The sequence below is a fragment of the Nannospalax galili genome, unplaced genomic scaffold, assembly GCF_000622305.1.
Source record: "Nannospalax galili isolate Female #2095 unplaced genomic scaffold, S.galili_v1.0 scaffold433, whole genome shotgun sequence".
NCBI lineage: Eukaryota > Metazoa > Chordata > Mammalia > Rodentia > Spalacidae > Nannospalax > Nannospalax galili.
This window is the reverse complement of record NW_008338715.1, coordinates 9203692-9225400: the sequence shown is the minus strand read 5'-3', so window position 1 is coordinate 9225400 and position 21709 is coordinate 9203692. Positions and strand designations below refer to the sequence as shown.

The 21709-nt window shown below is 42.2% G+C and overlaps 1 protein-coding gene across 2 annotated transcripts in view; it reads left to right on the top strand.

The window, feature by feature from the left end:
* The window catches only part of Rest (RE1 silencing transcription factor), a 38701-nt gene that overhangs the window by 5288 nt on the left and 11704 nt on the right, over positions 1-21709 (top strand). For both annotated transcript variants that reach the window (XM_008833289.3, XM_029563594.1), the window contains exon 3: positions 11252-11335. In XM_008833289.3, the coding sequence (XP_008831511.1) occupies positions 11252-11335 (84 nt within the window). The remainder of the gene's footprint in view (positions 1-11251; positions 11336-21709) is intronic.

The following is a 21709-nucleotide window of genomic DNA, read 5'->3' as shown; positions in this document are numbered from 1 at the left end:
ATAATTGACCATGACCTGTTTTGTAGTGATTTTAGCAAATGGCAGTAATTTGTCAGCAAGGAAATCTTAAAAACAGTGAGCAAGCATCAAAATAATACACAGTATTACCAGGGGGCAACAAGGGATAGGAGCCATGTAAAACAAGGGATTGCTAAGCCAACCTAATTGTCTGGTGGGTTGAAATCTTGAAAATGGGTTACAAGGTTTTTTGAGAATGTTAACATTGGTTTCAATAACATTTGATTCATTTACAAAGAAACAGCATTTTTTCTCAAATATCATACACCCTTCCCATATTTAGCAGTTATTAAGTCCAATGTTCTTCTGTTGTGGAGCACACCTTGGTGAGAGAGTTCATTTGCTGTTGGAGAGATTCCAGGCTTCAGTCGCAGATGTCATTGTTTAGTCCAGCTTGTCTCAGCCAGAGCAGAATCAGGTGTAGCTTGTAGCAGCTGTCGCCATAGCAACGCCTCCAGCATCCAGTGCAGGTTCGATCTCTGCCAGCAGAGGGAAGAAGATCTTTTTCTGCTGGCAGCTCCTGGGATGCAACTATTATTAGTACACAAAAAGGTGGACAAAGAGAAATTAACACAGTTTTGGGCTTTTCCTTGCTCTATAGGAAAAGAGGAGTGATGCACGCTGTACTGGGGAGGCTTGTTGCTGAAAATGTAACTGAATAGTTAGCCAGTTGTTTGAATACACTTAGATGAAAGTCAGTGAAATTTTTGCTGGATGCACAAAAAAGGCAATTAGACATTGGGGTAGGTGGTGAAGGGAAGAAAGTACATTGAGGTCTTCCAGGATATCTCTTCCTATGAGATTTGTGGCTATATCTGCAATCAGGGGTCTTATTTTGCCCCTGCAATAAGGGGTTTTATCAGCCCCAGTGTCAAGGAGGCATTTGAAAGGTTTATTGTTTATTTTTATGGTTAATTTTTGGATAGGTATTTTTTGTAATACTGGTTACCAATAATGTTTGTGGCTTTCCTCTTGTTAGCAGGGCTGAGGGTTGCCCTGGAAGGAGTTTAAAGGTGGCAAAGATTTGCCATCACTCTTATATTTAGATTTACAATCTCTTTTTCAGTGAAAGCCCCTTTTACAGTGAGGGCAGAGGGTTTTAGGGCGTCGAGTGGCAGCTGAGTCATTTTGGGGGCAATTTTCTTTCCAGTGTCCAGTTTCTCCACATTTAAAGCACTTTGAGTTGGATTGGGTTGTGACTACAAGGGCTTGGGCAAGGGAGGAGGCCTGGTACGTGGCAGTCCCAATGTCATGGGTGGCCACAATCCATTTGTCATAATGTTCATTTTTTAGTCCCTGGCATGCTTGTCTGTGCTCAGGGGTCATCCCTTCCCAGACAAGGCTGTTTAAAAGCATTGCTTTGGCTGCAGGATCTGTTATTTTTCTATCTAAACTTGCTTGAACTCTTAGTATAAAGTCTGGGAGAGCCTTTACCGGTGGGTTATGGGGGTCCTGAGACCGCTGAGGCTGGAAATTTTGAGGCTGGCAACTCCCATTATCTCTAAGGTTACACAGCTGCTCTGTGGCTGTAGGGCGTGGCTGGAACTTCACCACAGGCGATAGCAGAGCCACAGGGCACGGCGGTAGCCGAGTTGAAGGAGGAGGGGAATTTACCTGAGGATTTTTGGAAGCTTTTGAAATCTGGGCGTTAGTATCTGGGCTTGTTGAATCTGCTATTGGGCAGTCTGCAGGTTTTTGTTTTTTTTATCGCTTAAAAACTCTTTTATTATTTTCTGGTGCCTGTAAACTTTCCTCAATCTTAGGTGGGTTTTTTAAGCATTGCTGGATGGCTGCCATTACCGGGAAAAAGGAAAGAGGGAAATTATGCCTTTCTTGGATTTCTTTTTTACGAGCCAAATGCGAAAGAAAGTTCCATACCTCTGGATCAGATATGTCTGCTGATAGGATCCAGGGTGCAAACTGATACACCTCATTCCAAAATTTTAAGCTTTTCTTTTGAGAGATCTTAAGCCCTCTAGATTTAAGTAGGGTCTTAAGGGAACGAATTTGGCTTTTTTTCTGATGCGATGCTGAATTTCCCATTATGAAGGGAAGATGTTTCTACAGCAGTCAGACACTAGGGGGTTGGAACGTCTTAGTAAGTCACAAGCCTCTAGATCTGCAGAAAAAAAATGCCAGTTTTAAATCTTTTGTTCTGGCCGTGAGCCACCGTGAATTCCCAGGTGCTCGGCAGGGGCTAGTTAATTTAAATTCTCAACTGGTTCTAGCTGCGGCTTGAGTGCCTGGGGGCAAAGTAACAGAGCTGACTAGAGAAATCTGCCTGACTCCAAAGCTTACGTGGAGATCCCTGGAACTTTGGGGATTTTTCTAGCAGTGATAGAAAAGTGGGGTGAAGTGATGGTTCCCAAGGGGATGTGCCTGAAATTGAAATTTCAGGGGATCCCACGTGGTTCCCAGCACAGGCCTTCCTGCAAATTTGAGGGGCTGGCGGCTGCCCTAATGGCTCTTAAGTGGCCGTTGTGTTACCGGATTTTTTATATTAGAAAGATATCTAGATAGAGGTCTTTTGTCTACACCTGTGCAGGTAGTCGGAGTCCGTTAGGGGGTCAGAGGGGCCTTTGGTTAATGTCAGGGAGTGGCCCTGACCAGAAAACTTCAGTTGCTTCCTCTGTCTCTAGTGTTCTCACGTGAAGACTTCAGGCCGGAAACAAAAGGAGGAAATTAGAAGAGATTTTTATTACCCTCCTGGTGGGGAGGGATACTCACGAATCCTGCGTTTCAGTGGGTGCCAGCTCCTAGCTGGCACGAGATTCAGAGGCCCCATGTTGGGCGCCAGGTATGGGGGTGTGCTGGGATCTCGTGGCCCCTGCGCGCACCTGGAGATGCGGCGGGTCCCGCACCGCGTCGCTGTCCACCACTTGAGTGCTGAAAGTCTCTGCTGCTTCTCCGCTGTGAGTCCTTCTGCTACCGGGGCTTTGCCCGGCTGGGTCCCGCCCAAATTTCACCCGTGCACTCTCTCTCTGGATTTGGGACCCGTCAGCTGCCGGGTCACGAGGAGAGGTGCGAGGCGGCGAAAGCTAGGGTTCCGTGAGTCGATGACAGAAGGATAACGCCCCCCGGAGAGACTGGATCGTAGGCAGTGAGACACAGGATTCAGCTTTCCGTGTTACAGCTCTTTATTACAGTGACTCTGCTCGGCTCCGAGTCCCGGTGATCCAGCTCCAATTATTGAGGGGAAACCAGGAAACTCCACAATATTCATACCATGGGGGTGGTAGTAAAAACCTTAGCTGATAGGTACTTTTAGGATGCCCCATCTACATATGGAAGTGGGCTCCTGCCAGGCTGCCAGACTGCCAGAAAAATCACACAGGAAAGCACAGGAAAGCATGGCATTTCCAGAGCCAGAGGCCATGTTTTTTGTGGCGGCTACTTCAAAAAAACGAGTCAGGAAGATGCCAGGAAGATACCCTGATGAAAAGGAGTCTTCTGCATATGAAACCGAGCCTGTGGGCTTTCCGGACATGGAGAGACTACTACTTCATAACAGGGGTCCCCAACAATTATACACCCTACAGAAATTAAAAGGCCAAGTAAGCAGATGTTCCAGGGTTGTCTGTTCTAGATGTGTGCCAGCCCTTCAAGGCTGGTTTCTGCCCAGGCTACTCTTGTTCTTTCTCATCCATGGTCCCTTCTGTCACCAGCTTCATCCTTCTCCAGAGACCACCAGATTGTCTAGCCAAGTATCTGGCTAATTTAGAGTAGTTTCTTATTTTTATTTTATGTGTATGAGTGTTATGTCTGCAAGTGTGTAAGTGTACCCGTGCCATGCAGTGTCCATGGAGGTCAGAAGAGGGCATTGGAGCCCCTGGAACTAGAGTTATGGACAGTTGTTAGTTGCCATGGGGGTGCTGGGATTTAAACCTGAGTCCTTTGCAAGAGCAGCCACTGCTCTTAACTGATGAGCCATCTCTCCATCTCTCCAGCCCCAGAGTAGTTCTTTTGGAGACAGGGTCTCCCTGTAGCAGCACCCCTCCCCCCAGCTCGCAATTGAGAGTCACAGAGATCCATCTGCCACTGCCTCCCAAGTGCTGGGATTAAAAGCCTGTGCCACCACGCCTGGCCCTAGGGTAGTTTTAATTTGAACCATATCAGTTATGTGTGGCACGGAAGTCTGCTTTCAACCTTTGTGCGAGGGAGAGATACTTGTTAATATTTGTTTCTAGCCACCTTATAGGAGTAAAGATTCCAAGAAGGCTCTCTTTCCCGTGTTTTGAGAGTCTTCCTGTCTAGACCTGCTGGTGTTGAACTCACAGAGGTCCACCTTCTGCCTCTATCTAGAAAGCTGGAATTAAAGGCTTATCTCCAGAGAAAACTCTTGATATTGCAGTGGGGTGGGGTGGGGTGAGGCAGTGGGGGTGGGGTTGGGCGTGGGGTTAGATTTCTAAATTGATGCATCAGTGAATAGAAATAAATGAATATTGGTGGATGAGGTTGTTCTGTTTTCTTTTGTTTTGTTTTTGCGATAAGATAGGCCTCACTCTGTAACCTAGTCTAACTGGACTCCTGGCACTTTCTCAGCCCCCAGACTGCTGGTTTTATAGGTGTGAGATACCAGTGATTTTTTTTTTTTTTTTCAAAAATAACATTTTGGATATATAATTCACTTGAGCAATTCATTTTGAGTGTACAATAGTGTTTTAGATTTTAGCATTTATAGTGGTCCTGCCTTTAGTTAGTTTGAAGACATCACCCAAAAAAGAAATTGAAAGAAATTGAAAAATTGAAATCTTGGCTTGGGATATAGCTTAGGTATGGTGTATTTTTGAGGGTTTTTTTTTTTTTTTTTTTTGGGTTTTTTTAAAAAGGGGTCCCCCTGTAGCCGTCAGCTGGCCTGAAACTCACTATGTAACCCAGGCTGGCCTCAAACTCACAGAGATCCCACCTGCCTCTGCCTCCCAAATACTGGGATTAAAGGTGTGCACAATTAAGCCGCCCTGATTAGTAGGATTTTTAACCTAGGATGCACAAGTCCCTGGGTTTGAACTGGATCACCTACACACACACATAAAAACAAATAAGAAAAAAAAGCAGGAAACAAAAACCCACAGAAATAAAAACTCCTAAACTAGGCTTGGTAGTTCCTGCCTGTAATGACTACACTTAGGAAGTAGAGAGAAGATCAGGAGCTCAAAGCCATCCTGTTTGAGGCCAGCCTTGAGCTATAGGAGACTATCAGAAAAAAGAGACTTATCACTAGTGTGTAGTCTCTTCCGCATTTTTCCCTCTGTATTTTAACTCTCTGCCTCTACTTATTTTGTGGTATGGGGATCCAGTTCAGAGTCTACCACTGAATTTTCACTGATTTTTTTTTTTTTTTAGCCCCAGCTAGCCTCGAACTGGTTATATAGACCAGGGTGGTCACAGAGATCCTCCTGCCTCTGCCTCCCGAGTGCTGGGATTATAGGTGAGCACCACCACTCCAAGCTGAGGTTTTTTTGTTTTTTTTTTTTTGAGAGAAGTATATGTAATCTTGGCTGGCCTTAAGCCCTAGACTGCCCTCTTGCCTCCTGCCTCTATTTACTGAGTCACCATGCCCAGACTTGTTTTTGAGATAGTGGTTTTTCAGTCAGTAGCCCAGGCTTGCCTGGAACTCTAGCAGTCCTGCTTGAGCCTAGCAAGTGATAGGATTGCAGGTGTGAACCGCAAGGCCCTGGCTGGCCTTAAACAAAGTACTGTCCTTCTGCCTCAGCTTCTTGGCTAGAAGTGTCTACTACCATGCCTTAAGAAGGGACTCCTTTTTTTAAAAAAAAAAAGTATAACTGAAGCCAGGACAGTGTGTACACTTTTAATCCCAGCACTTGGGAGACACAGGCAGAGGCAGGTGGATCTCAGTGAGTTCCAGGTCAGCTGGGGTATGAGACCCTGTTTCAAAACAAAACAGTGTAACTGTTGGTAGTTAATTTTCATATTTCTGGTACACTTCTTGCTGGAGGCCTATTGACTAGTCTGGACAAAATGGACTTTTAGTATTGTACTCTGGATGACATGAAAGGGGCTATGGGATGTTGTTTGCAGGAGTTGGTAGTCCACCTAGAACAGATGCCGAGAGGTAGAGTGGGCACCTTGGGGAGATACTACTCTGATTAAGTATCTGATTCAAATAAATAATAAAATTTCTAGGTGAAATTCCATTAGAATAATGGTTGGGGATGGAGCATAGCTGGTAGAGTGCTTGCCAGGCATGCACAAAGCCCTGTGTTGGGTTGGATTCCCAGCACTACAAAAACTCTCCTTTGGTGGTATATACCTTTGTAATTCTAGTACTCCCAGAGGTAGAGGCAGGAGGATCAATGTTTGGGGTTATCTTTGGCTACAAAGAGAATTGAGGCCAGTTTGGAATAGATGAGACCCTGTCTGGAATAAAAAGAAAAAAAGACCTGGTCTGGTAAGATTTCTAACCCATAGCATATGTATTGAAGCTTTATAATAATAGCCCAGGCCTGGATGTGGCTCAGAGGTAGAATACTTGCCTAGCATGCACAAAGCCCTGGGTTCAGTCCCCCACACTGCAAGTAAACAAAACAAAATGAGCATAAAATAAATAGTCCAGTGAAACAGTTCTTCTTAAACTTTTTCCACTGGTAAAATATTTTTTGCCTAAGTAATTGTGAAACCCAGGTATATAAAATAGACATATAAACCAAATGTTTGCAGTTAGTAAATTATGAAGAAATCAATTTTACTTATAATTTGGCTTTCAAGACAGTTTTGCTGACCTCCAACTATCCTCTTGCCTCTGTCCTTTTTTTGAGACAGGGTCTCACCAAGTAGTTCCAGCTGGCCTGGAACTAGCTATGTAGACCAGGCAGGCTTTGAACTCACAGAGATCTGCCAGCCTCCTGAGTTCTGGGATTAAAAGCATGTGCCACCATGCCTGGCTTTTCTTCATCTTTTTGAGGTCTCACCAAGTAGCTCCAGCTGTTCTGGAACTTAAGTAGATCAGGCTGGCCTCAATCTCACAGAGATCTGCCAGCCTCTGCTTAAAGGCGTGTCCCAGTATTTATATGTGTAAGAGTGTTTGCCTGTATGTATGTAAGTGCACCAATGTGTGGAATGCCCACGGAGGCCAGAAGAGGGCATCAGATTCCCTGAAATCCTTATGTGGGTGCTAGGAACCAAACCTGGGTGTTCTTCAAGAACAGTCAGTGCTCTTACCCACTGAGCCATCTCTCCAGCCCCAACCCCCTTTTAAATTTATATTTATTTTTATTTTATGGGTATGAGTGTTTTGCCTCCGTTTAAGTGTACCATTGACTGTGGAGGCCAGAAGAGGGAGCCAAATCCCTTGGAAGTGGAGTTATAGATAGTTGTGAGCTGCTATGTGGTTTCTGGGAACCAAGCTCCAATCTGTGCTCTCAGAGGCTAAGCCATCTCTTCAGTGTTCCCACTCCCCCATTTTCTTTTTATTACTAAATATGGTTTTGAATGGGAACATCCCATTTTGTTTGTCCATTCATTAGTTGATGAATGCTAGGGTTGTTTCTACTTTTTGGCTCTTAGTAGTAACATTGCTGTGAACATAAATTAATACTAAACTTTATGTGAACATTTGTTTTTGAGACCAATGCTGGGACCAATGTCCCAACATGCTGGTTTTCTGTGGTGCTGGGGATGGAATCCAGGGCTTCATGTATGTTAGACAAGCAGAGCACTTTAGCAGTTGAGCTACATTCGCAGGCCCAGTTGTCTAGTTTTTTTCTTTCCCTTCTCTTCTTTGTTTTTTTGGTTAAAACCTGTTTTGTGTTTGATAGCCCATATATAAAAAGAATGTGCAGGTGGTCCTGTCTTTGAATGTCGAACTCTTTTTTTTTTTTTTTTTTTTTTTTTTTTTTTTTGTATTTTTTTTTGAGACAGGGTCTCCCTGTAGCCCCTGCTGGCCTGAATTGACTGTGTAGACCAGGCTGGCTTCCAACTCAGAGATCTGCCTGCCACTGTCTCCCAAGTGGTGGGATTAAAGGCACGTGCCACCATGTCTGGGCTGGAACTTTTTTTTAAAATTACATTTATTGGGACTGGCGTGGCGGTTTAGGGATTAAGAGCACTGGCTGCTCTTAGGACCTAGGTTTGAATACCAGTAGCCACATGGCTGCTAATAGCTGTCCAGAACTCCAGTTCCAGGGGATCTGATAACCCTCTTCTGACCTCTGTGAGCATTGTATAGCACCAGTGTACTTACATGCATGCAGGTAATACACTTACACATGTAAAATAAAAATGATTTAAAAAATCACATTTATTAGCTAGGTGTGGGCGTGCGTCTTTAATCCCACCCAGTATCGGGGAAGCAAAGGCAGGCAGATCTCTGAGTTTGAGGCCAGCCTGGTCTACAAAATGAGTTCCAGACCAGCTGGGGCTATTGGGAGACCCTGTCTCTAAAAGACAAAAAAAAAAAAAAAAAACCCAAAACTACATTTATTATTTTGTGTGTCCATGTGAGTATGTGTGTGGGTATACCCATCCCATGTGTAGAGGTCATAGGACAACTTTGGGGAATCTGTTCACTCTTCCACTATGTGGATTCTGAGGATTGAACTCAGGACAGGCTTGTTAGCAAGTGCCAGGTGGTCTCACCTGCCCTGAGTATTCAGTTCTTTAATATAGCGAGGCGTGGTGCTGCAGGACTGTAATCTTGACTGTTTGGGAGGCTGAGGCAGGATAACAAATTCAAGGTTGGCGTGGACTAGAGAGTGAGATAAATTTCAGTGAGTTATTGAAATTTGTGGGGTTTTTGTATTTGAGACGGTCTCCTTGTAGCTCCAGCTGGCCTGGAACTCAACTATGTAGACCAGACTGACCTGGATCTCATAGACATCTGCCTGTCTCTACCTCCCTAGTGCTGGGATTAAAGGTATGTGCCACCACGCCTGGCAATTTGACTGAAATTCTGTCTCAAAAGATAAAAGTGGTGCCAGGTATGGTGGCACTGGACTTTAATCCCAGCACTTGGAGGCTGAGGCAGGTGGAGCTCTAAGTTCAAGGCCAGCTGGGGCTACAGGGAAACCCTGTCTCAAAAAAGACCAGAGAGAGAGAGAGAGAGAGAGAGAGAGAGAATTGGTAAAGTACTTCCCTAGCATATACAAGTCTCTAGGTCCAATCTTCAGTACAGGAAAAAAATAAAAGTAGCATAAGGCATCCTGGAACTCACTGACTTATTTTGCACGCTGAGATTACAGGAGTGTATTACTTTGGAGTATTAAATTTGTTAACACTGAATCACTGGCATTTAAATTTTAGCTCTCAGTCTATTCCTTTCTAGTTGAACACTGGTGAGCTATTTTATAATTATTACATCACCACGTGAATTTTTAGCTTAAAGTAACAACATCCCCACTGATTTCTCCCTCCCTCCCTAGCTCCCTCCTTCTTTCCTTCCTGTTTTTTTGTAGACAGGGTATCAGGTTGCTTAGGCTGGCCTCAAACTCCTGATCTTCTCTTCCTACCCCCTGGAGCACTGGAATTGCAAGTGTGTGCTGCCCATCGTGCTTAGTGTTGCTGCGTTAGGCTAGCAGTTTTTTTTTTGTTTTTGGTCTTTTTGAGACAGGGTCTCCCTGTAGCCCCAGCTGTCCTGGAACTACGTGGACCAGGCTGGCCTTGAACTCACAGGATCTGCCTGCCTCTGCCTCCCGAGTGCTGGAACTAAAGGTGTGCGCCAAGGCTAGCAGTTTGAAATGATTGATTCTTCATTTGTTGACTTGATTACTTCTCTTTGTGCAAGAACTTGAACTCCAGGCTCCACATCTTAGGTAGGTCCCGCCAATGAGCTATATAGCCAAGATTGATTCCATTTATAAGAATCCGCGGCTCCATCTTGGGCATACACATAAGACATTTGCACACACATATGCATAGACACTAAATTAAAAAAAAAAATGAAGCAGGAATTTTTTTTCCTTGTCTATGTTAATTTTGGTGCTAGGTTTCAGCTCAGAGCTTCAGGAATACTTAGTAACACTGGGAGTGGTGGCACACACCTTTAATCCCAGTTCAGAGGCCAGCCTGGTTTATATAGTGAGGTCCGGGCCAGCTGGGGCTACAGGGAGATCTTATATCCCCAGCCAATATACTTATATTCTTATTCCATATAGTCCAGGCTTGCCTTGGGTTTATGTAGCCAAGGATGACCTTGAATTTAATCTGGGTATGTGCTGCTAGCTGAGATATTTTTTTGGGGGGGGGTCTTTTTTTGAGACAGGGTTTCCCTGCTCAGCTGGCCTGGAACTCACTTATGTAGACCAGGCTGGCCTTGAACTCAGAGATCACCTACCTCTGCTTCCCAAGTGCTGGGACTAAAGGCATGTGCCACCACTCCCAGCCTAAAGGTAAAATCTTTTTTTTTTTTCTTTTTTAATTTTTATTTTATGTGTATGCGTGTATTGCCTGCATGGAGGTAAGTGCACCCACGTTGTGCATTGCCCTCAGAGGTCAGAAGAGGCTGTCAGATCCCCTGGGACTGGAGTTATGGACAGTTGTTAGCTGCCATATGGGTGCTGGGATTTGAACCCGGGTCTTCTGCAAGAACAACCAGTGTTCTTAACTGCTGAGCCATCTCTTCAGCCCCCTTAAATTATTCTTTTTGGAGCTGAATTTTAATTCAGTTTATTGAACTCAGTTTAATATGGCCTAATGCAGTTGATAGGGATCTTCAATGGTCTTCAGCAGGATTAGACTTGTGACTTGACTGCTAACTTCAGGTTAGGCCTCTTCATTAGTTTCTTAGTTGAAACAACTTGTAAACCAAGTTCGATTCCCAGCACCCATATGGCAGCTAGAAACCATCCTTAACTCCAGTTCCAGGGGAATCTGAAGCCCTCTTCTGACTGCCGAGGCATTTGCACTACATGGGTGCACTCACGTACATGTAGGCAACACACTCATACACATAAAATAAAAAAAACCCAACCAACTCCAAGAAACAACAACAAAACGCTGAATAAGCTGGGTATAGTGGCGCACTATAGTCTGGCACTTCAGAGGCAGAGGCAGGCAGATCTCTGGGAGTTCAAGTCCAGCTTGGTCTACAAAGTGAGTTCCAGGCCAGCTGGGGCCACGGGGAGACTGTTTCAAAAAGACCAAAAGAACCCCCCTGCCCCCCCCCCCAACCCTAATACTAGAAGTAGGGAAAAAGAGCTCAGTAATCAAATGTTAATACTGCTTAGTATTGTTTTTAATTTTTTGTTAATATTAATTATTCATTATTATAATTTTACAGGAGAACGCCCATATAAATGTGAACTTTGTCCTTACTCGAGTTCTCAGAAGACTCATTTAACTAGACACATGCGTACTCATTCAGGTTGGTAAGAAATGGTAATGTTTTATAAAGAATTTTTTCTAGACCTAGAAATGTCATTTTATTTATGGCTGGTTTCTAATATGCTTTTGGAATTATAATGAAATATTCAGCATTCTGTTAGTTTGTAGCTATATTTAAATGGAGGTTTTGGGGTTTTTTTTGTCTTTTTGAGATAGGGTCTCCCTGTAGCTCCAGCTGACCTAGAACTCACTCTGTAGACCAGGCTGGGCTCAAACTCAAAGAGATCTGCTTGCCTCTGCCCCCCAAGTGCTGGTATTAAAGGTGTGTGCCACCAGGCCTGGCTAGGGCCCACTCTTAAAAAGCAAAGACAAAAATTGGAGTGGGTTTCCGGGAGTGGTGGCACACGCCTTTAATTCCAGCACTGGGGAGGCAGAGGCAGGCTGATCTCTGAGTTCAAGGCCAGCCTGGTCTACATAGTGAGTTCCAGGTCAGCTGGGGCTACAGGGAGGCCCTGTCTCAAAAAGACCAAAAAATAAAAATTAGAGTGGGGAGGAGTGCTAATCTGAGTTCGTGGGTAAAACTCCAGAAACTGAATAAATGTAGTTTGTGAAATTTGTTTCCATACTTTTCTCAGAGGTGTGTTTTTAATACTTGTCAGAACTTCAGTTTTATGACTACTGCCAGATATACATGGGACAGGTAAGAGCACTGGCTGTACTTACAGAGGACCTGGGTCTGGTTCCCAGCACCCACATGGTAGGTGGCTATATCTTTAATCCAGTTCCAGGGAATCTGACGCCCTCTTCTGGCCTCCATGGGCATTGCATATACTCAGTGCACTTACATACATGCAGGCAAAACATTCATACACATAAAACATAAATAAAAGTTATATATGGACCACAGCTCAGTTTGTCCCTTTTAAATTTTAATTTTTGGTTTATATATTTATTTTCGTGTGTGTAATAAAAATATTGTCCATGTAGCCCTAGGCTGGCCTCAAGTTTACTGTCTTTGGCCTTAGTCTCCTTGGTGCTAGGTTTATGGATGTGTTTGTGCCACAGTACCTTACTAGCTCATTTTTAACTATCCCCGAGATTCACAGTGATTGCTTGGTTCTTTAGAGTTTTAAGTTTGGGTTTGTTTAGTTTTGAGTTGATAAGTCTTAAATTTATTTCATTTATTATATTTTTTGAGACGGTTTCACTATGTAGCACTGGCTGTCCTGGAACTCAAAGAGATCTGACTGCCTCTGCATCCTGTGGGGCGTACACACACATACATAACACATACATATAAATAAAAAATATTTTTAAAACGTACATGTTTGGACCACTGAGATTGTTCAGTGGGTAATGGTGCTTGCTTGCTAAGCCTGATGACTTGAGTTCAGTTCCCTGTGATTCAACTCCCTGCAAGTTTTCTTCTGATCTCTACACACAGATTCCCCCCCCGCCCGCCCCCCAATAAGTAAATGTAGTGAAATAAAAAGTAAGTGTTGCTAGGTACTGGAGCATTCGGAAATCCAAAGCCAGCCTAAGGCCCAATACTGAACCTTGGGAGCATAATGAGATTGACCTCAGAAAATCCAAGCCCCCCCCCCCCCCCGCCAAACAAAACAAAACAGCAGAAAAACCAAAAACAAAGCACATTAGCTAGGGTAACCCTTGTTCTTTGGTGAACTACAACTTCGGAACAGAATAACCTCTATCCAGATTTAGAACACATACCGATGTAGGGCAAGCATGCTAAATTTTTGCTGTTTGGGAAGGGCTGTAGCCCTCTGTCCCTCAAGTATATGATTACCTTGGATCTATGCAGTCCAATTAGGTATTGAGATTTAGGAAATGTTGCTTGATAGAGTCGAGATACATTATGTGGGTGTTGGGACTGGGGAAAGTAGCTCAGTTGTGGAATACCTGCCTAGTGGTACCACCAAAAAGTAGCTTGTGCCCCAAAAGGAAAAAAAAAAATAGGTTTATGCTTCTAATCCTGGCACTTTGGGAGACTGAGGCAGGAAGATTACTGAGAGTTTGAGGCTACTCTGGGCTATATAATGAGTGCCAGACCAGCCAGGGCTACATAGCAAGACTGCCTCAAAAACAAAAAACAAATGGATTCTGGATTACATACAATTAGAAGAAAGGAATATAAAATATATTTTTTAAAAAACTGTCTGAGGGGCTGGAGAGATGAATTAGCAATTAGGAACACTGGCTGCTCTTACAGAGGACCTGGGTTTGATTCCCAGCACCCACATGGCGACTAACAACCATTTGTAACTCCAGTTCCACAGGATCCAGCGCCCTCTTCTGACCTCTCTGGGCACTGCACAACACGGGTGTACCTACTTGCATGCAAACGATACACTCATACACATAAAATTAAAAAAAATAATAGTGTCTGAGCAGATGTGGTGTCACATGCAAACCTTTCGTCCCAGTACTCAGGAGGCAGAGGCAGATGGATCTTTCTTTAATATGGAGGCCAGTCTGGGGCTACTGGAAAACCTTGTCTTTAAAAAAAATAGTGTCTATAGGCTGGGTGGTGGTGGTGTGCCCCTGTAATCCTAGCACTTGGAAAAGACGTTTGAAGCTGGTCTGGTCTGCTTAGCAAGTTCCAGACCAGCCAGGACCCTCTGACAAGACCTTTCCTTAAAAAAAAAAAAAAAAAAAAAGTCTGGAGAGATGGATGGCTCGGGTTCAGAGCAAGAGTTCAGGCGACTCAACTGTCTCTTAACTCCTGTTCCAGGGGATCTGATGCCCTCCTCTGGCTTCCAGAAGCATTGTGTGCACACGGTACACTTAATATATGCAGGCAAAATATTTATACACATAAAACCTTTTTTTTTTTTTTTGGTTCTTTTTGAGACAGGGTCTCTCTGTAGCCCCAGCTGTCCTGGAACTCGCTATGTAGACCAGGCTGGCCTTTGACTCAGAGGTCCGCCTGCCTCTGCCTCCAAAGTGCTGGGATTAAAGGCATGTGCCATCACGCCTGGCCAAAATATTTTTTTAAAAAAATATGATTTATTGCTGGGCATGGTGGCGCACGCCTTTAATCCCAACACTCAGGAGGCAGAGGCAGGCGGATCTCCAAGTTTGAGGCCAGCCTGGTCTATATAGTGAGTTCCAGGACAGCTGGGGCTACAGGGAGACCCTGTCTCAAAGACAAAAAAAAAAAATGTATTGAATTTCACACAGGCATATAAGCATGTAAGGTGTTTTGACCAAATCCATTGCCCACTCTCTCCCCTCCATCTCCCATATCTCCCCACCACTTTTTCTGATAATTTCATGTACTCTTTCATCTTTTTTTTTTTGCTTTTTGAGACAGGGTCTCCCTGTACAAAAAGAAAGTCCTTGACTGGTGAATAGATGTGAAGGAGAAGTAAAAGCAAGAGTAATTAGTATTACAAGTTCTAGACAGGGAACTAGAAAAAAGTCAAAACAGGGCTATTTTCAAACATTCATATGAAAGTCCATTGCTTCCAAAAGCATCCCTCTATTGGGTCCCTTCCTCATTTTTCTTTTGTCTGCTTTCAAGCATTTTGATGATAGCTGTTGAAGTGGTTAGAATCAGTATCAGTTCCTTTCAAGAGCTTCTGGATAGAGGAAAAAAACAAATTTGGCCATCATTTTAGAACAATAGCTGGTTGTCTCCCTTAGCTACAGTAGGTGGGCACTACAGGATTGCAGACCAAGATTTGAAGTCCTATATCTGAGCAGCACTTTCTGATTCAGAACAAAATCATCAATGAGAAATGTTTAAATAACTTTAAAAAATATTTTATTTATTATGTGTATGAGTATATTGCCTGCATGTATGTGAGTGCACCTGTGTCATGCAGTGCCTCGGAGGTCAGAAGAGGGCTTCAGAATCTCCTGGAACTGGAATTAAGGGATGGTTCGTAGCTCCCATGTAGGTGCTGGGAATTGAACCTGGGTTCTTTACAAGAGCATTCTGTGCTTTTAACCTCTGAACCATCTCTCCAGCCCCCTAAATAACTTCTTATACAGACTTAAGCCTAATATCTGAGAGGTGTAACTCCTTGAACTCTTAAAAGAAATATGCTGATGATTTTACTCTTTGGTTATACTTTCCTTTTGGGTGTTTAAGACCATACAGTTGGTCCAAATAAATCAGTTTATATTTACACTTAAGGTCCTTTGAGGATCTGTTCCTCAGGGGTCATATTGGCTTGGGAGGAGCCCCTGGCTCCTTTTACCAGTTCCATTTATGTAAAGATAAGTCAAAGGTCCTACTTGACCATGGCTGGCTTCACTTGGAAGCATGGAGGAAATGTTTCCTCTGAGGTGACTCTCCTCTTTGTAGACTGGACACTGGTTCAAGTCCATCTGGTGGGGTCTCCATGGCCTCTCTGAACAAGAGGACAGGTGACTCACCACAGTTATAGGGCATTTGGAGAGATGTTCCATAGTCCCCTGGAACTTAGTTGAACTTGGAGGGCAAGGGGCAAAAATGTCCTTTAAGTCCCTCTGACCCAGATTAGTATAGGCCTCAAAGTATGGCTGTCAAACATCCAATAAGGTTAGTTCCACCAGTCTGGGTGTGCTATGTAGATGAAGCTTGGGTAAAAAAACCAAATGTTCTCAGATAAACCTTGACTCCGTATATATTTTGTTCCTTAAACTACTTGTCTGAGCTATGTATGACCTTAGAAAATTTAAGATTATGTGTATATTATTTTTGTCTCACCCTTTATATATCATAACAAACCTACACAGACCTTTATCACTTGCTTAGGCTTTCTCATTTTTTCTATTTTGGAAAATGTCTCCATTCTCATATCCTTTTAACATCTTTTACATTCTCATTTTCTTTTTTTTAAATAATGATAAGACATAATAACATTAACAAATAAATTTTCCATCTGTTGTGAGAATTCTTTTCCTTGGGATACTAAGCAATGCTTATTCCCTTTTAAGGTTCTAGTGTCAAACCAATGTTTAATTAAAGTTTTACTGGGGAACCAATGAATTTACTGACCTTGCTTACTGAGATAACTGAGGGGTTGCTGAAGTGTATATGTGACCTGAAGGTATGCACACTAGAAAGCCTTTACCTAGCATGGTTCAAGCCTTCTCTTCCTAGCCTTCCCCAGGTTGTATACTTTAGCCCTCCCCAAATCTAGGAGACCATGTGTGATTAGGGCCAGATTACATACAGTTGGCTGGGAAGAGTGGCTAGATATTCTGGTGAGGGTCCAATGACCCTGTTTGCTCCTTTAATGAGGGAGCACAGCCAGATTGTGATGATGTTTAGCAATCAAGGCACCACTAAAGTCACAATGATGGTAGTTATTTCACACAGAAGACCGCTGTACAGCATCACCTTATTAAAAGGACATAGAATTTGCTGGGCATGGTGGTGCATGTCTTTAATCCCAGCACTTGGGAGGCAGAGGCAGGCGGATCTCTGTGAGTTCAAGGCCAGCCTGGTCTACATAGTGAGTTCTAGGCTACCTGGGGCTACAGGGAGACCCTGTCTCAAAAAGACCAAAATAAATAAAATAATATTTCTCGTTTGACAATACTAAAAAAATTAAAAATAAAAGGGCATAGAATTTAAAAGGATTCGGTACTAGGATCCACAAATGAGGGAGAACATACATCTTATTTTTCTAAGTCTGTGTTACTTCACTTAGTATAACAGTTTCTAGATCCATCCATTTACCTGCAAATTTCATTATTTCATCTTTACTGCTGAATAGAAGAACTCCATTGTGTATATATACCACATTTTTATTAACTACTCATCAATTGACAGACACTTAGGTTATTCCATCTCTTAGCTATTGTGAAAAGAGCAGCAACAAACATGGTTGTACAAATGTATCTACAATAGGATGAGTCCTTTGGGTATGTGCAGGTAAAAATGGTAGGTTCATTTTTAGTTTTTTAAGCCTTCTCCACTCTGTTTTCCATAGGGGTTGCATGAGTTTGCAATCCCACAAGCAGTAAATGAGCATTCCCCTTTCTCCACATCCTCACCAGCATTTGGTATCATTTGTTCTCTTGATCCAACTGGTCCGATTGGGGTAAGGTGATACCTTAGGGTGGTTTTAATTTGTATTTCCTTACTTACTAACAATGTTGAACACTTTGAGATGTATCTTAGCCATCTTTCTTTGAGAACTCTCTGTTTAGATCTTCAGCCCATCTTTTAATTGGGTCATTTGGTTTCTTGCTTCTTTGTTTTTTGAGTTCTTTATATATTCTGGATGTTAAACCTCTGTCAAATGTGTCACTGGTGAAGATTTTTTCCCACTCTGGGTTTTCTCTTCACTTTTTTGTTTCTTTTGCTGTACAGAAGCTTTTTAGTTTAATGAGGTCCCATGTGTTGATTGCTGACCTTAATTCCTCAGCAGCTTCTGTCCAATTTAGAAAATCTTTTCCTAAACCTGTATCTTGTAAGTTACTCCCAATATTTTCTTTTAATCGTTTTAGGATTTCCAGTTGCACATTGAGGTATTTGATCCATTTGGTGTTGACTTTTGTGCAAGTTGAAAGATAAGGATCTAGTTTCATTCTTCTGCAGGTGGAGATCCAGTTTTACCAGCACCATTTGTTGAAGATGTTGTCTTTTCTCCATTGTGTGTTCTTGGCTCCTTTGTCAAATATCAAGTGGCTGAAATTGCATGTACTCGGGTTTGGATCTTCAATGATGTTCCATTGACCTGTGTATCTATATTTGGGGGCCAGTACCATGCTGTTTTTATGACTATAGCTTTATAGTATACTTTGAAATCTGATATAATCCCCCCAGCATTGCTCTTTGTGCTCAGGGTTGCTTTGGCTGTACGGGATCTTTTGTGCTTCCTTACAAATTTAAGGATGCATTTTTCTAATTCTGTGAAGTATGTCATGGGGATTTTGATTGGGATTGTACTGAATCTATATATTGCTTTTGGTAGGATGGTCATTTTAACAATATTCTTCCCATTCCATGAACATGGGAGGTCCTTCCATCTCCTGGTGTCTTCCTCAATCTCTTTTACAATTTTAAAATTTTCATTGTAGAGATCTTTGGTGTCTTCAGTCAGATTTATTCCAAGATATTTTTTTTTTTTTTTGCAGTGATTGTGAATGGGAGTATTTCCCTGTGCTTTTCGTCCAGTTGCTTGTTATTAGTATATAGGAAGGCTACTGATTTTTTTTTTTTTTTAGATTGATTTTATAACCTGCCAGTATACTGAAAGTGTTGATGAGTTCTAGGAGTTTTCTGGTGGAACTTTGGGGATCTCTTAGGTATAGTATCATACCAGTCTGATCTCTTTTCCAATTAGTGCTCCTTTAATTTCCTTCTGTCTTATTGCTTTAGCAAGAGTTTCAAGTACTGTGTTGAAAAGGAGTGGAGATAGTGGACATCCTTGTCTAGTTCCTGATTTTAATGAGAATGCTTCCAGTTTTTCTCCATTTAGAATGATGTTGGCTGTGGGTTTGTTGTATATAGCTTTATTATGTTGAGGTATGTTCCCTCCAGTCCAATTCCCTCTAGGACTTTGAACATAAATGCATGCTGAATTTTATCAAAAGCCTTTTCTGCATCTATTGAGATCCCCCCCCCCTTCTTTCCCCTTCCTTTTTTGCTTGGAGGACATTTTTCTCCCCTTCAATCCTTTGGTCATTTCCTCATTCTTCTCAATGTGTAAAGACTGACTTCAGTTCATTGAATTACTTTCTTTACTTTCTATCCTCACAGGTTCCCTCTGTCTCCAAACAGAGCCCCAGGCACCAGGTTTTTGTCTTTGAGCCCATTTATATGATTAATGACGTTTATTGACTTGTGTATATTGAACTATCTCTGCATCTCTGGAATAAAGCCTACTTGATCATGGTGAATGATCTTTTTGATGTTTGTCTGTCTGAGGTTTGCTAGTATTTTGTTGAGAACTTTTGCGTCTGTGTTCATTAAGGATATGGGCCTGTAGTGTTCTTTTTTGGTTGTGTCTTTTCCTGGTTTGTGTATTAGAGTCATGCTGGCTTCATAGAAGGAATTTGGGAGTTCTCCTTCTGTTTCTATCGTTTTGAATAATTTAAGTAGTATTGGTGGAGGTCTTTAAGTGTCTGGTAGAATTCTGTAAATCCGTCTGGGCCTGGGCTTTTCTTGCTTGGGAGGCTTTGTATTACTGTTTCGATTTCCTTATCTGTTAACGTGTCTGTTTAAACTGTTGATCTCTTCTTGGTTTAACATTTGTGTTTCCCATGATTTTAAATACCATCCATTTCTTTTAGATTTTCAAATTTAGTATAGGTTTTTAAAATATTTGCTTAAAATAGTCTGGATCTTTTGGGTGTCTGTGATGTTTTCCCCTTTCGTCTCTGATTTTGTTGATTTGGATTTGCTCTTTCTTTTGGTTAACTGGACTAGGGGTCTGTCTATCTTGTTTAGCTTTTCAGAGAACCAACTCTTAATTTCATTGATTATTTGTGTTGTTTTCTTTGTTTCTATTTCATTAATTTCTGCTCTGATTTTTTTTTTCTTTTTTTTTTTTTCTGGTCTTTTTTGAGACAGGGTCTCTCTGTAGCCCCAGCTGGCCTGGAACTCCCTTTGTAGACCAGACTGGCCTTGAATGCACACAGATCTGCCTGTCTCTGCCTCCCAAGTGCTGGGATTAAAGGCGTGCACCACCATGCCCAGCCTCTGCTCTGATTTTTTTGTTAGTTCTCTTCTGCTGGGTTTGGGTTTCATTTGTTCTTGTCTTTCCAGCATCTTTAGTTGCAGTGTTAGGTCATTTATTTGGACTCTTTCTAGTTTTTTAATGTAGGCACTTAGAGCTATTAACTTACCTCTTAGGACTGCCTAGAAAGTGTCCCAGAGGTTGTGTTGTGCTGTATTGTCCTTTTTGTTGAATTCCAGGAATTCTTTTATTCCTTAATTTCTCCTTTGACCCACTCATTGTTTAGGAATGTGTTGTTCAATTGCCACGAGTTCGTGTAGTGACTAGGGTTTCCTCCAGTGTTGATTTTGAGCTTTATTGCATTGTGGTCTGATAGAATGCATGGAATTATTTCAATTTTTTTGTATTTGTTGAGGTTTGTTTTGTGGCCCAGTATGTGGTCAATTTTTTAAAAAGTTCCATGGGGTGCTGAGTAGAAAGTGTATTCTTTGGTGCTTGGATGGAATATTCGAAAAATGTCTGTTGGGTCCATTTGATGTATGGTATCATTTAATTCAGACATCTCTCTGTTTATTCTTTGTCCAGTTAACCTGTCTAATGGAGCCAGTGGGGTATTGAAGTCCCCTACTATTACTGAGTTGGGGCTAAAGTCCTATAGTGTTGTTTTTATAAATTTAGGTGCACCAGAGTTTGGTTCATATATGTTAAGGAGTATAATATCTTCTTGGTTAACTGTTCCTTTAATCAGAATGAAGTGACCCTCCTTATCTCTTCTGATTGGTTTTACTTTGAAGTCTGTTTTGTCAGATATTAGAGTTGCAACCCCTGCTTGTTTCTTAGTGCCATTTGCTTGGAATATTCTTTTTCATCCTTTTACCTTAAGGTACTGCCTGTCCTTGAAGGTGAGATGGGTTTCTTGCAGACAGCAAAAAGATGAGTTTTGTTTCTTAATCCATTCACTTAGCCCGTGTCTTTTGACTGGGGAGTTAAGTCCATTGATATTTAAGGTGTTTGTGTTCTCTGTGTAATTTTGTGTTTCCTAGATTATATCTTTGTTTATTTTCTTTTGTTGCCCCAAGGTATAGTTGTTTCTCTCTCTGCTCTCTGTATTGCTTCAACTATTCTTTGGATGGCTGGTTTTGTGGACATGTATTCTTTCAGGCTGTTCATGTCATGGAAGATTTTTCTTTCCCCCTCAACTATAATAGACATTTTTGCTGGGTATAGTATTCTGGGCTGGCATCTATTGCCATGTAGAACTGGAAATACCTTGGTCCAGGCTCTTCTGGCTCTCATAGTTTGTATTGGTAAGTCAGTGTAATTCTGATGGGCTTTCCTTTGTGTGTGACGTTTTTCTGTTGCTGCTTTCAGTATTCTTTGTTCTGTATATTTAGTGTTTTTACTATGATATGTCGTGGGGAGTTTCTTTTCTGATCCTATTTGGTGTTCTTTGTGCTTCCTGTATTTGTATGGGGATGTGTTTCCTTAATTTTGGGAAATTGTCTTTTACAATCCTGTTTAAGATCTGGTCCATACCATAAACTTGAAATTCTTCTCCTTCCTCTATGCCTATGGTCCGTAGATTTGGTCTTTTCATGGTGTCCCACATCTCTCGCATATTCCATTCCTGTGTCTTTAAAAATTTTCCATAATTTAAACTGGGCATGGTAGCACTTGGGAGGCAGAGGCAGGCAGATCTCTGTGAGTTCAAGGCCAGCCTGGTCTACATAGTGAGTTCCAGGCCAGCTGGATCTGTAGGGAGACCCTGTCTC